Raw genomic sequence first — 15,823 nt, forward strand, 5'->3', positions numbered from 1 at the left:
ATACTCACAGTGAAAGTTAGACGAGAAGAGTAAAACCACTGTAATGTCCGTATAGTTAATACATCGCTAGAACCAGCAGCTTAGCTTAACTTGAAGACTGCAAACAAAGAAAGAAAATAAGTGTACTTCCCAAAATGTTGAACACGTCCAAATGTGGAAAGCAATACACTTGGCCTCCTCCACATCCATAGTGATCATATATCAGGGCTCCTGCTTTATCCCTATCTGCTTGCATGTGGAGGTCATGCATAGAATGTAATAGATTTAATATAAAGGTGACAATTAAATGACAAAACATGCGGAATAAGACAGACTCTGTTTATTATGAACCGATCCTGTAGAAAAATAGCTGATCTTACAAAGTGGTCAACAGATTTCATTTAAAACCAAAATGCTTCTGGAATGCAGACAAGTAAAAAAAAAAGTAACATGCTAAGATGAGCAAGGCTAGAGGTGACAGAGCAGCCCTGTAGAAGAGCCAGAGTTTGATCTTTATCCATGCCAATTTGTGTCTAATCATGACGTCCTCGAGCAAGACACTCTGTGAAGCTACTGGTGAGAGTCTCATCTGAATGAATCAAACAATAAAACACAAAATCTGTATCTGTTAAACATCAGAACAGAACAGAAATGCTCTGAGAACTCTGAGTAACACACGTGATCAGTGGTATGACATAGTCATTACGAAGGAAACACAACACTAAGTGTGCTTCCTCCCACTTCCTCAATGGAAATTTCAGTACCCTGCCAGGTCTTGAGCGTTTCAGCAAAGTTATTGCTTTCACTCTCAAGTATGGCTAACATGTATGTACAGAGTGCCCTTAACAGCTAAACTCTGCTAAAAAAAACAACAGAAAGTATAACATGTACGTATCCTGTACAAGCAATAAAAAGTAAACCGTGATAATAAGCCATTTTTTCCTGCTGTACTTTCTAAACCCTTAGCATCCATTTACCCCCGTTTTTTTTTTCAAGAGCAAGCATCCCAACAAAACATTGATTACTATACAGTATGTCGACAGTGAATCCAACCTCACCTGAGAAAGACAAAGAAAGAAAGCAGTACATTCACTTCTTCGGAAATCTATCCATGACTTGGAAACCATATCAACAACCTAAGGCGTGGCTCATCCACATACAGGCCTTAGCCTTGCAGAAGCCAGCCGAACTCATCTGAGCTCCATTGTATTGACTAGTCTGAAGAACTAGAAGAACTGAGGAATATCCACTGAGGTCCATAAGATGGAAGCCACACCAGCCATTGTATTAGAGGGAGTGATCAGTACGACGGGCCAACTTGGCACCTCAGGTTAAAGGCTGGGCTCAAACCTGTGTGAATTCATACCGTAAACCAATTGTAAACTCTACAAGGTGTCCTTAATATAAACAAGGTTATGAAGCTACATGGTCTATATCTTGTCTTGATTTATCAAGAAATCAAATTTGATTTGTTCTGATTTGTAATCCGTGATTAATAATGATGAGCAAACATCAATGACAGCCTACTAAGTGCCACATTTGGCCAATCAGATGTGGGAAGTACTCTTGGTGACATCTTTGCTAAAGAGGGAACTAGTCAGCAATCAGTTGTACCGCATAGAAACAATACCTTTGTCTGCTTATGGATCCAACTGGCTGCTGATAATTTTGCTCCCACAGGCCCACTGATGTAAAATCCCACACAAATGCCCACAATGGGTGAAGCAAAATGTCTGGCTTTGCAAGGCTAAACAAGACCGATGTATTCCTTGGAGCTGCCTCTGTTCATAACTCGACACCAAAAATGTCCCTCCTTTTAGTCACTTTGCCGAGCTACTTTGAGCCAATCAGCCAGAGTTGGGAAGTGGCCTTCAGAGGCCATGCCGTTGTTTGAGTAAGGATTCTGCAGATTTTTAAGAGGCTGAGCGTTGCCACTACCATCTTGCCTCATTGAATCCATGTTGGAGCCATTGATCATAGGACGAGGGAGCAGGTTGGTGTAAGTATTTCCTTGGCTTTCCCTTGGGGATTGCATGAGAGAAGCATGAGTCTCTTGTCCCACGGTGATCTGGGGCTCCTGCTTTGGCTGGAAGCCAGTTTGAGACCCTCCTCCCACCAGGCCTTTCAGAAAATCTTCCCCTTCCATTCCCTGTAGGAAAGGGAAAGAGCCCATCCCCTGTGACCCCCCTCCACCTCCAGGTACTGACCCATTAAAGGTGTTCTGCATTGCATTGAAACTAGGCCACACTGTCTGGAGACCCTGGTTTTGGTGGCCTAGTTGGTTCTGGGCCTGGGTCTCAGAGGTAAGCTCCTCTCTTTGGTGCTGCATATGGAAGAGTGGTTGGGTCTCTGACTGGATCATTCCAGGGACCTGGGGGACTGTATCCAAGCACTGCAAGTCCCTTATGGAGAGCTGAGGGAGGGTGTTATTCTCAAATGTGTTGTGCTCCACCCTGTGGTGGTAACCAGACGCCCGATTTTGCTGCTGCCTGCTATTGGGACGGGGCAGATTGCTCATGGCACCTGACAGGTTTACGGTGACTGTTTCCATCGAGAGGACTGAGTTGGGATTTGCCCATGAATGGCTGGCTGGCACATGAGGAGCTTGTGATGTCATCATTGCAGTCTGGTGGCTTGACTGGTATGGCTGGTTGAATACAGCCGGTTGTTGCTGCATCGTCTGTGCGTGCTGCTGCCTCAGGTACATGTTGCTGAGGTCTGAAAAACATGTAGTGGCTTTTAGTGTGCTAACAGGGCAGTGCTATCCTGATCTGGAAGGGAATGCCATATTTGGCTGGACATCTTCTCACTGATATTTGGGGGAAAACCAAGTTAAACCATTTACCTTTCCGCATGTGACTCATGGTACTCTGTGGCACCGGCTTTGGCCTGTTCATGGCCAGACCAGCAAAAGGACCACCTAAAGAAATCCCAGAAACCCTTGTTACATACCTACACGTATGATGTACTGATGAACACAGGACATGCTCATACGTGGATATCAGATGGGTTTTACTGTATACGGAGCTCCATATGCCTTACCTGACAGTCCAGATATCCTCATTAAGTTCTCTCTTTTGCGCTTCTTCTCATTGTAGCCGTAAGGATCTATAGCAAACACACAATGTTCACATACTGAATCACCTGAATCTAAGTGAGACCTGGGCTCCACAAAACTGGCAATAGCTTGAGTTTACCAAGAAAGAAAGAAAGAGACGACCGCTCACCTTTGTCGTCCGGCAGATATCTGAAATCCATGGGTTCGCTGACTTCCTGATCGGACGGTCGGCGCAGCTGCATGTGCACAGTGACTGACTCTATGATGGAGGTGTTGTCGTAGGACGGAGTCTTGAAGACGATGGCTACTTGGCGATGAACATCTGCCTGTGAGAAGGAGCCTTTGGCCTCCCAGCCGTCGTCGGAAAAGAATCGCACCTCAATGTCATCTGGAGGAAAAGGGGGATGAAGGGATGAGAGGGATGGCAAACTGAATGACCATGCAAAGGGGTGGGCACTATGGCTGTGAAAAGCAAAATGGATTAATAGATAAATGGGTTGAATGAAGATGAATGGGGAGAAAAAAGATGCACACTAGATGAAAAACATACAGTATAATGTACAATGTGTAACATGATAATGAAAATGCTGGTCATTTCATTGCAGAACGTTGATAGTATGTACCTTTCTGTACTTTGTCACACAGTAAGAAGATCTCATCCCCGCCCTTAACACCGCCACTGTTCCTGTTGACCCGACAGATCCTCAGCTCGGCTGTGTTTGGGGCCCCTGATGAAACACAGAAACAAGTTGTGAACATGCGACTGACGCAGCAAAGCTAACAAGAGTGCATGCTGCTAACGTAAGTCAGCATTCATTTATCCAAGAATGCTCATCTGCCTTCACTAGATCGGGCCGATGTACCGCTGTGAAAACGCAGCTTCAGTGGGACTTGTTCAGTGTTTGCCTCAGCTTAGAAAAAGACCACATTTGCTTTACAGTTGATGCCTCAACAGGTTGAGTCACATGTCACATGCCTGCTGTCAAGAGAGGAAGTGCTCCATGGTAACAGTGTTGTTGAGGGTTAGTGTGTATAAAGCACTTCCCCTTTCTCAATGCATGTGAGAAACACTTAACTAGTTTACTAAGTGCAACACTTGAAACAGCATGTGACACACACACACACACACACACACACACACAGGGCTTGCAACAAACACCTGCGTGCACAACTGCAGGTACATACTGTATGAACTGTATGTTAAACACAAGTACTTGTGTAACTTCTAAATGAATCCATACTGTTATTGTCATTTCATTTCTACTAGTAGGACGTTTCTACAGTTCTAGGTAAGGCTATGAAATGACAGCTCTAATTAGTGTTATATCGTCATCAGCTCTTGAAATCAGTTAAACCCTGAGGTGGATAGTCTGTATTCCCGTTAACAATTATATGGCCATTTCACAATGTTCTCATCACTTGTAATTGCTTAACATGCCGTCAGTGTGAGGCCAGCGTGGAGCTCCACCACTCACTGTTGTCGTAGATGGGGTTGGTGACGATGGGGTTGAGCGGTCGGCTGTAGTGACCGTTCTCGTCCTGCAGGAAAACCTGGATGCACAGGCGGACCACGTTCAAGTCGTACTCCTCTGTCTGCAGCAGCTGCTCATGTGGCACTGAGGTCACACACACACACACACACACACACACACACACACACAGGTGTCATTATCACAGTTAGGTGAGAGCAAATACTCGTGCTCACAAAAGGCATTATTACTGACATAAGACAAACCAGCACAATATAAGTAAAGGATCACTAACAACACCGAGCTTCTGCTCTCATACTACATGCAGTACATGTTTGGTCATTAAAGTTTCAGTCCACTCAAATAACCATAAAATAGATACGAAGTTATAAGAATCTTCCAGCTTGGCCCTGGTGATCTCAAATAGTTTCAGATTTTTGTGTGCTTAGGTTTTGACCTCTTCATCTCCAGTGGTTGAAGAAGTATTCAGATCAGTTACTTAAGAAAGCAGCGATGCCACACTATAGAAATACTCACACAATAGTCCCACACACTTTAAGTTAAAGTATGTAAATATCATCAGCAAAATATACTCAGTAACAACAAAGTACTTATGATGCGAATATAAGGCCCTTTAATACAATTATTTACTACTTGGATTCTTATCATTACCGATGCATAAATGAGTAAGTACCATTTTACAGTTGTAACTGGTTGACGCAGAGCTAATTCTACGTTAAGTTAATCCTCCAGTTAACTGGAGGTTCATGGAATTTCATTTGTGTTGCTCAAAGCAAAGCAACATTAAAATGAAATAAGATTTTCTAACAATGTTCTGGTTACTCCACATAATCCACACATCCAAGTGAAAAGAATTTTTTACAAGAACTAATGTCTACTGACAACACAGTTCCTCTGTAAACTCTAATTAGCGCACTCCGTGGATTGTCTTTGTCCACAATAAGCTACCTGCAAGACCAGACGCCACTGATGGTGAGTGGAAACACACCGATATCTCTTTTTGTAATTTGGGTGAAAAGGCCAATTATTGGTGAAACTGGGTTTAGACATATTTATCCTCCATTAGATCCCTTTTAATGAGCTATAGAACAACAACATAAACATGCAAAAGAATAGTGTGTTAAACAATTAATGTGTCAAAAAACGTGTCAAATCGAGGGACAGATAGACAGACAGACACACGTACAGATAGGCAGGTAGATCATGTTTGTCAAATCTGTAGGTTGCCTCCAAACCTCAACTTTGGATCAACATAAACACGTCACAGATAAGCTTTTTTGAGCGTCCCCTGCCTACACACTCATCTGCACACACACACACACACACACGCACATACATGCAAGCGTCAGACATACCGCCCTCGGAGGCAACACACAAATACACACCTTGCAAGGAGAGGTTTTACTGAGAGACACCCACACACCAACACACACACACACACACACACACACACACACACACACACACCAGGCTTTCACATCTCATCACATCTGCCTACTTTCTCTTCCTCCATCTCTCAATTTCTATCTTTCACGGGCTCATGTTGAGGCCATCCCTGCCTACAATGTGTCGCCACGGTGACGCTTGGCGACGTCACCGCAGGGTGGAAAGAACTGTGTGTGCCTCTGTGTGTGTGTGTGTGTGTGTGTGTGTGTGTGTGTGTGTGTCTGCACAACACAGGAGGCAAGAATGAGACTCCCCGAGTGACCACGATGGCTCCTGACGTGTGTGAAAGTGGTGGGACAAGAGCCAGTGTCAAGTCTCAAACTTCTTTTTGAGTCCTTCAGTATGTTTCTCAACCATTTTACTGCCATGTTAAAATGTAAACAGCATAATTAGTTTTTTTTTACTGATCCAAACATATTCCTTGGTAATAAAATGTGTGAAACACCGCAGCATACAACAAAAAGCTGCAGTGCAGTTACACGTGAGACACAGGGAAACCCCTCATCCTTACTCCATGTGTCACTGGACACGTTCGCTGCAAACAGCTTGCTAGGTATTTTTCCTGCTCTGTCTCTGCATGCGCTGCTGGCACCAGCCGTTATTCCTCCCAAGGCACCAGTCCAAGTGAAATCACAGGTCATCAGCGTTACAAGTCTGTTTGGCTTTCGCTTCGTCAGAGTTCAGCAAATATGTGACTCGAGTCCACAAGCAGAGAGAGAAAGAGCAAAACAACTGCTGACATGTCTTTCCAAGCATTTTACCTTCTTGTTCAGCTTTTCACTGAGAAATTATACAATACTCATGTTGTCTGGTGTCGGCATGAAGCTTCAAGTTTTGTTAAAAAAAAACCTCTGATATGAGATATCAGATTCAGCCAAAACATGTCAGCCAGACTCAAACCTTTCTAACAATGTTCTATATTAGATATTAGATATCTTACAGCATTCAGACTGTCTGAGCTGCTTTATACCAACCGCAGTTTTGTTAGGATACAGCTGTGCAGAAGTACAGGCAATGTAGATGGCAGATGAGACGATCGACACCAGTCTCATAAATGCTCATTAGATAAGAAGCTACATACAGAAGGTGGCTAGTTTAGCTTAGCAAGTGACAGAACCCAGAGTGGTTTCAACCTTCTAGTCTGCGACCAGGTGAATAAGCTTCTTTCCTGAAATGTAGAACTACTTATCTTTTACAGACAAGCGCCTAATAGTCACCTGATAGTTTTAGCTCATTACTGTAGTTTTAATGCATTTCAGGGGAATCATTGGTTATTTTTGTATCACTGAGCACCTTTCCAAAATCAAAGCCAATTACGACCTGAATGGACGGTACAATAACACACAGTTAAAGACGATCCCTTGGTGGATCCATATCACGCACGGCAGACGTGACAGGACAGAACAGACGAGAGAGGGAGACTCGGCTAGGGAGGTGAATCAGCCAGCATGAAAAGTAGTTCATTTCAGAGCCTGTACTTTTATACTTGAGTAAAGAAACAGAATTAGAACTTCTGCTTTTAGCCGAGCCTTTTTTTAAAAAAAACCCCAAATATCTGAACTTCTACTTGAGTAAAGAGGCGTGTACTGTTGCCACATCTGACTATATGACATGTACTACTTATGTATGCTCATTGAGCAGATTAGTGATTTAGTGACAACAACAACAACAACAACAACACTATGAAAATTACCATTTAATCTCCTGGAAGCAAAACGGTCTCTCTATAACACTTCAGTCATGCAGCTGCACGCAGCTGTGCTCTATTTCAGATTTGTGTTAGGTCGTCGGGCTCGTCTGCTGTGGGCGGCACAGGCAGGCACACAGTGGAGAAACTGAAGGAGGGAGAAATGAAGGCTTGCTTGTGTATGAAAGCGGAACTATTATAGCAAATATTGATGGAACATACTAAGTCGGTCTGTATGGGGAGCACATTATTGAAGGAGGCTGATGGGGGACAGGTGCAGGAAAGTGGGCGGGAGGTAAAAGTAGTGGTGAGTGTCTGTGTGTGGTGGAAAGGCCCAGTGGCAGCGGACATGCTGGCTGCATGAAGCTACAGCTGCAGGGTTAGGGTTAGGTCACTGGCTACGGTGGTGATGGGGTGCGGGGGGGGGCAGTGATGGTGGGGGTCGGGGTGGGTGGGATGAGTGGTTAGGGTGAATATGGGGGAAGTATTTCAGTGTGAGAAAGAAGGCAGGTGCCAAGCCGCACCGCAAACAGCGTCTCCATTGCATGACTCACAATTTCATCAAGTTTCATGCATCATTCAGTTTGTGCGTCTTACTGAGGCAATGAGTGCAGAATCATATATTACAGTTACATCATGTATATATGTGTGTATTCACTGTAAGATAAAAACTAAACGGTAAGCGGTCTGTATTTGTATGTAAGTTGGGGTTCAGTGTCTCGCCCAAGGACACTTGGGCATGCGGAGTTGGAGGAGCCGGGGATCGAACCATGATAGAGAGTGGCCAGGACACAAACATAGCGCACATGTTTTGAGTAAAAAACACTTTTCCTCTTCAGTTAAGCAAAGACAGAGGAAAGTCAAGAGGAAACAGAAAGCGATCATGTTTATGGAACCTGGAAACGGCCAAACTTCTCCCAACGTTGCTCTACGTAACTCTCCTCCATGAGCTCATGTGTCTGATTAAACTGAGGTAGGTTAATCTGGTAATGGTGATTTGACTTTCAAATATAATTCATGTGACATTTTTGAGCAGTGTTGGGTTCCTAATTCTGAATGATTTCCTGTTACTTCTATTACTCAGTTGTAGCAGTAATTGATTCAACTATTCACATTGTTGCTGTCCAACATGTACCAGGTGTACCAGCACACTACGCTGAAATGTGGAGGAATAGTAATATACAGAAACACATTAGTACGTCACACACACACACACACACACACACACACACACAGTGTTCAGTTCTGCATTATTACTAATACAGGTGAGAATACATTCCATTGACCTCACTGACACTCATCTAGTCACAGACGCTCTCCAGCCAGCTACACCGATGTAGCCCGAACAACACCTCACACGCATGACACGAGGCGAGGTCAGGGGGGGTTTGTGTGTGTGCATGTGTGTTGGGGGCTGAGGGGGGTGTGAGCGGGGAGGGTGAGGCATATCTTCCCCTGACACAGGAAGCAGCTGAGTTTCAGAGCAGAAGTGAGCTGAGGAGAGGGGAAGGTTTGAGCCACGTGAAAAAGACATCGAGTTGCCCATCGTACAGTCTGAAGCAATAAATAAATTTCGTCTGTGCCTGCAGAGTTGCCATGGCTACCTGCAATCGGCCCTTCAACTCCTACTGTACATCATCTATACCTGGAACTACCAATGATTGAGTTGTATCTCCATCACAAGACTCTGGTTACAAGTTAATCTAGAAATTAAAGCTGCTCTCATTGGAAGTGTAGAAGTTTAACATCAAGAAACTAAAAGCATAGGCCTCATTTACGGTAAAGCGTGTTTGTTAACATTAGAGGCCAAAGCTTGGGTCATCTAGTCATCTCCTCCACCCATCTGCGCTCCCTCTTAGCTGAAGATGCAGAAAATTCTCATTAGAGTGGAATAACGTTAAATTCTGGCACCAAAGTTATCAAAATCCAGAATGTTATAATGAACAAAACTGCTCCGTGAGGAAATGACATGAGGAAGACGGTACACGGTGATATGAAAGAAAGAAAGCTTTTCAAGCAGCTGGTTTTTGGAGTATGTAGTACTATGGTTACAAATAGTGTCCTCCTAGACCACAGGAGTCACACAACGGCGTTTGTTGCAGCTTCAACTTCTAAGACCGAAATGAGGTCCCTAACTGTAACAGCAGTGAGTGCATAAGAGTACAGACATGTGGTCATATATTGTGAAGCTCAGCAGACTGAGCAAGAGGCTAACAATGTCAGCTAGGGTTCAGCATTCATACGACAGAGGAGCCATCTGTGTCACAGTCTTCATGTTTTCGCCTCATCAGTCTATGAGACTCTGCGTGCAGCGCTCGGGCTTTGCAGGACTTGCCAGAGTAAAAGTGGAAAATCAGGTCTGAACGCTTTTGAACAGACGGAGAGTAATAAATCAAAACCTAAGAGCAAATCACAACTATGTGAAGCATGTGCGGTTCGCTGAGGCCAGATATTTGGTTAATGAAATTCACTGAAGCACTATCAGTTATTGCCAATGTGCAAGTCCGCCTTGTGTAATTTTTAAAATGCAAGATAGCGTTTCATATCTGTAGGTTTAGAGAACAACGCACAAACTAAGAGCATAGATATGTAAATCAGCCCTGATCATAAACCTTCCATTCCCTGGTTGGTTTTACAGACCTGTAAAGTATCATACCCTACTTTTATCATCATCTCTGAGCGCTGGGGAACCCCCTCGGTCCACCCTCCCCCTTTTAATGAATCCTGCATTCCCAGCTCTCACGTGGCATCCTGCACTGTGCTGAATTGAGCAACTGTGACCAAGAATGGGGAAGTAGCTCAACGCCTGTTTGTACACGAGAACCGCTGTCTGTCTGCATCGGAGGACCACAGAATGAAAGCACATTGAGGAAATGGCATTATCGTAGACAGTGCGGTGGCAAGAGAGCGGATTTTTGACTCGATGTTAGGAAAACCTGCTCAAACTGCCTGAGAACTGGGTCAACCAGCATTTGAAAACAGTTCTTTCGAATTGTTTTGAATTCGTTTAACAGTAACAACAGCAGGAAAAGGAACAGAAGCAGCGACAGTGACAGTAACCAACAGTGATATCCACTGAAAAAAAAGAGTCTGAATGATATAATAGCAGTCTCATATTACCATCAGCATATACAGTATAACTGTATATATGCAGGATGATATTTTAGAACATCAGTGTTTTACAGGCTTCCTATTTCTATACATTTTACTATTCTTTTTTATTCACATTGTATTTGTGTTTTTATTCATTACTAGTAATAATAAGTTAAGTAAAAGAAGAGTCATAACGTTTGGAAATTGACTGACTAAAGTCACCTAACATTAGCTAACATTACCCCCCATAGAATACCGGTCATGCCAGACCAGGTAGGACTCTGGGAGTTTTGCTGCTAGAGTTTTCCTGCTCATGAATTTAACCTTTCATTGTGTTAATTCTTCTTTTAAAAGTTACACAGTCATGCTTTGAAGTAAAGGCTTGCATCGTTCCATAGCTGTTAGCCACATTAGGGGCGGGCTCTGGGGAAGGCAGTGTTGGTTGGACAATGCACCAATCTATCTCAAACGCTATTGGAAGAACTGCCAGAAAATGTTGTATAGACCTTCATGACCGCTCATGGCATGTTAGCCTGTGCAGTAAATAGTGTATTTGTTGGAGTGCTATTTTCAGCGGGAGATTAACAGACATTTGGTTCTCCAGTGAGATCTACAGTAAACTACAGTAGCCGTGCTTTCACTTCTGAAAGAACAAGTCACCCAACGCGACAGTGTGACTCTCACCGATGTGTTTTTAATTGTACTTATCCATCAGACTCCAAAGCTAATATGATACACAAGTCGTTTGAAGCCAGTGCTGTCAGTCAGTGTGATGAGTGTCCCCCCCATGCAACAGATTAAAACAGAAACAGGCGGTTTCAGTATGGAGATTCGGAGCGGGGAGGACTCACCATTGAAGGGGTTGATCCCTCGGGTAATCCTCTGTACGATCGCATCTTTCACTTCCCTCCTTCTCACACACTGGATACCCAGATTCTGGAAACTGTGTGAATAATGACACATCAGGGCTGTGAGAAAGTGAGACGCTCCTACAGTGCTGCAACAAGCTGATTAGAATAAACAACGTGGGTCACAAGGGTCAAGTCATGCAATTACTGCAACCCGTCTTCTCCTGCTTGTCCAACAAATTGCCACTAACTAATGTTTTTCTGACAGCCTAATGTTTGACCCAGATCTGTTGAAGTCATCCCACTGGGTTACACAGAAGGGCAAAGGGCAGGTCTAAATGAATCTGAATTTACTACTGACGTCCATGAGGGATTTGCAAATTATACACACCGAATATACTGACTCATTCACACTCTCAAACACATGCACGGGTACACACACACACACACACACACGCATGCACACACAACCTCTGTTTTCTCTCTCTAACACACAGCAAATATGGGTGATGTCACTTGGGGAATTCCCATATTGCCATCTTCATCACAGACATGGTTTGTGAACGTGTGTGTGTGTGAGTGTGTATGCACATTGCCGTGCGACTTTCTTCTTCTGTGTCTAAGAGGCCACCAATTAACACTTGATGCTTTCCGAAACCGTCAAGTGAAACATGAAATACTGTTAATAGAGAGCAAATTGATTATGTTGTGGTGTGTGAGTGTGCACCAGAGAGGGAGTGTCTGCTTATGTCTACGACAGTACGGCAATTAAGACTGAGACTAGGGTGATAAATACTGATGCACGGTGCTGTTGGACAGAGGTGACTGTGGGAGGAGAACTCACGCGATCACCCTGCGGTCTGGACCAAACTCTGCCTCGTAGAAGCCGTCTTTGCAGTCCTTCCCCACCAGGTCATGTGGGTGCGGCCGATATGGCTCATTTTTGGTCACTAAGTACACACGCACTTTCCCTTTGCCGCAGTAATTCAGGATCTGTGGAGGATATAGTTTTAACAGTCATTAATAGGTATATATATTGACACATGCAAAGCTGTATAGGAGGCACATAGAGAGGTGAAGAGGACAGAGGAAGAGGAAAAAATAAGGTGCTTTGTGTATTTTTACGACACCCATACAGCCACATGTGTTTTGATGCATAAAAAAACATGTAAATCTTAATAGTTATAGGAAAGTTGAGCTGACCGACCTGCAGGCTGGGGTAGGTCCTGTTGTTGTCGGAGCTCTTCTCGCCGGGAATGCTTCCGGCCGAGCGACCCTCGCACTTGTACCTGAAGCGCATTCCCCTCTGCTTTGGCTGCTCAAAGATCTGGATCTCCGGCTCAGCCACTGGAGAGCACAGATGATGAAAACAGTCGGTCAAGGCAATGGAGGGGAGAAAAGACATCCCTTTGGCTCTCAAGCAAAGGGATGGAAAGATGGGGAGGTGATGATAATTCAGAGCCAAGTTGAACCGGTGCACAAATAGGACTGAATTCTCTGCTAAGACTAAGATTCAGAGGACACAGTGGTTTAAAAAGATTGTTTCAAATGACAAATTTTGGTCATTTGTTTCTTCAAAACATTTTTTTATTGAAAATATAGGATCAGATAGTCAGTAGTCAGGATCAATAAACCACGCTAAGGTTTACTTAGCTAGTGGCCATGTTTCTGACAAACAGGAAGCATTGAATACTTGAAGACTTCCAAGTGTTAAGATTAAAACTGGGTAAAACAGAACTTTTTCATCCCAAACATTGTTGTTAATCCTTTGATTCTACAAAATGTCAGAAAGTAGCTGAACATCTGCATCATTTCCTGATGTCATGTTAGAGTTGGGTTTCCCTTTTTGTACTTTGGAGACACACGGTAGGTGTAAACACGACATCTACCATCACCAGAGAACTCACACAGGGCCAACTATATAACTATGTATGTCTTTTTATGGAAAAGACGACTTTCTGATCACCCTTCAGCTACACAAAGACACCGTCTGGTCCAAGAATCCAGTGAGCACTAATTCAGTGATTTGCAGTTAGTCTATATGTCAAAATTACCTACACCTTTTCCAAAGTGAAATTCAAGCACATTTCGTGCATTTTCAAAGTGCATTTCAAGCTTTTCCAGCACTGTGGCAAATTACGTGTACTCAGATCAATTAGGCTCTCTCAGAGATTGCATGTGATTATAATAATTTAAGCAGCTTAAAGCACTTCATTCAAAATCCAAGTGCTCCAAGCATTTTCAAGGACTTCAAGCAGCCGTACAAACTCTGTTTAAACTGCAAATGATCAAATCAGGGCTTTCTAAAATGGTAGACTTTCTGCATTCAAAATAAAACATCAAATGAGTTTGTCCGTCCTACTACTGACTGTTGTGCATGAGGCACGACCTGCCCCACATGATGCCTCTGTGAGAGAGGAACTAAAACTGATCAGGGAAGTGTGTCTGTTTTTGATGGAAATACTTTCCAATGATAAAACAACACACACACACAAAAAAAAAGCATGTTTGTGGACATGACAAGCCAGCGACGAGCGCTCGGCCCAAAGTGCAGACACACAGATGCTGTGTATGAAATGAAACAAGTCCTGTTACATTTCTGACATAATTAGCAAATGTGCGTGTGCCAAAGAAGTGTCTCAGCCTTGTCCTGCCTTCCTCATTTTGCAGCTAATTTAGCAGAGGACGCTCCAAACACAGAACTCAGAGATGCTCACACACACACACACACACACACACACACACACACAGACATTTATAGCACGATATATAAAGTCATATGAAGACGATGATCACAAGAACCTGTGTTTGGGTCTCACACACAAAAGAAAATGAGGAAGTGAAAGACACTGCAATACTTCCACAGACTGTACTGCACTTCTTTGACTTGTGGAGAGAGGCAGCTCATTGTGACACAGGAGGAATTAAAAATGTACTTACTCATATGTGAATTGTCCCCTAGCATGGAGGGCAAAAGAACTGAGGAGGAAAATTCAACATATAGGAAAGAATTAGGCAAACATATGTGCAAGTTCCACACAAAACTGGTACTACTCTTGGTATACTGGTTAGCATTTCACTCAAACTGGTTTGTACTGTTTTGCGCTCATTCAGTTGTGCTTCAGCTGTTCTGTAGTGACTGAAACTGACTGAGATATGACTGCCAATCATTGCAACAAAGAGGAAGTTAAACAAACTCAATAGTGAATAAATAGTGCCAAATAGAACTTAACTTCAGAATGAAGCGCTGGTGTTACCACTGTACATTTAGGCACAAGATATTCACATCTATATACATATATATATATATATGTGTACATATACACATGTGTGTGTGTGTATGTATAAAGTTGTTGAACACCACAGGCATGATTATTGATAATGTGTCACATTCTGTCTTAGCCTCCCATTGTACACCTTACCATTGTTGTTATACAGTGAATTAAGGTGTTGCTACTCACCATCCATGATGCACACACACACACTCACTCTCAGCCGTGTCACTGCTTATTGTCTGTCGGAGCACCCCCAGCTGAATGAGTGACAGTGGACAGGAAAAGTAAGTAAGTGTGTTAGAACGGACCAGCGGGGAATTCCCCTCCGTCACCGCCCCTTACGTCTGAACGGACCAATCAGAGGCCGGCATGACTCAGAGCAGAGAGCAAGAGGGAGCCAAGAGGATTCACCACCTTCTCCCCCCAGCACCACCACCACCACCACCACCACCACCCCAACCCTAAACACTGGCCTGTCCCAGCCTGGGGAGGGCTGCAGGAGTGCGGAGCATCCGCGATAGGAGCCTGAAATGTGGGGGTCATATGGAGACAGCGCTGAGGACAGGAGCGTGGAGGCAGCCTGAAAGAATAAAGCAGATGGAAAAGTCAAACAGTGGATCCATGTTCAGCATGTGGCGTTCAATGGGCAGGCATTAGTTTGTGCCTCTCATAAATTAGTTACTATAACATTCAAACTAACTGTTTTTATGAAAAATATAAACGGTACTAAGTGTCTTCTTTAAAGGTGAGAGGTGCTATATGAAGCTACAGCCAGTAGCTACTTAGCTTAGCATTGCGTAGAGACTGGAAGTGGGCAAACGGCTCGCCTGACTATGTCCAAAAGAATAAAAAATCCACCTACCATGTTAACCATTGTTAATCAACAGTTAATCTGTTGTACTGGTGGTTACTTCTTGGGGAGGGGCAGTCTCCAGCCGACCTGTGTG

General features: G+C 43.7%; 1 protein-coding gene across 1 annotated transcript; it reads right to left on the reverse strand.

Moving 5' to 3' along the window:
- Window positions 1-304: 304 nt before the first annotated feature.
- rel (v-rel avian reticuloendotheliosis viral oncogene homolog) lies at window positions 305-15,130 on the reverse strand. Its single transcript, XM_070841216.1, has 11 exons — window positions 15,063-15,130; window positions 14,542-14,580; window positions 12,809-12,948; window positions 12,446-12,594; window positions 11,605-11,696; window positions 4,513-4,653; window positions 3,661-3,765; window positions 3,207-3,425; window positions 3,022-3,087; window positions 2,825-2,899; window positions 305-2,697 (listed from the first exon to the last, which is right to left on the reverse strand). The coding sequence occupies exons 1-11, from the start codon at window positions 15,067-15,069 to the stop codon at window positions 1,796-1,798; spliced, it is 1,935 nt and encodes a 644-aa protein (XP_070697317.1). The 5' UTR covers window positions 15,070-15,130; the 3' UTR covers window positions 305-1,795.
- Window positions 15,131-15,823: the final 693 nt, after the last annotated feature.

The sequence above is a fragment of the Pempheris klunzingeri genome, chromosome 12, assembly GCF_042242105.1.
Source record: "Pempheris klunzingeri isolate RE-2024b chromosome 12, fPemKlu1.hap1, whole genome shotgun sequence".
Taxonomy (NCBI): domain Eukaryota; kingdom Metazoa; phylum Chordata; class Actinopteri; order Acropomatiformes; family Pempheridae; genus Pempheris; species Pempheris klunzingeri.

Excerpts from the sequence above, each read along its gene's own strand:
- rel (XM_070841216.1), bottom strand. Across the intron at positions 11,697-12,445 it reads CCAGACCGCAGGGTGATCGC|TTTCCAGAATCTGGGTATCC; the intron begins GTGAGTTCTCCT and ends TTATTCACACAG. Across the intron at positions 2,900-3,021 it reads GAGGATATCTGGACTGTCAG|GTGGTCCTTTTGCTGGTCTG; the intron begins GTAAGGCATATG and ends GGATTTCTTTAG.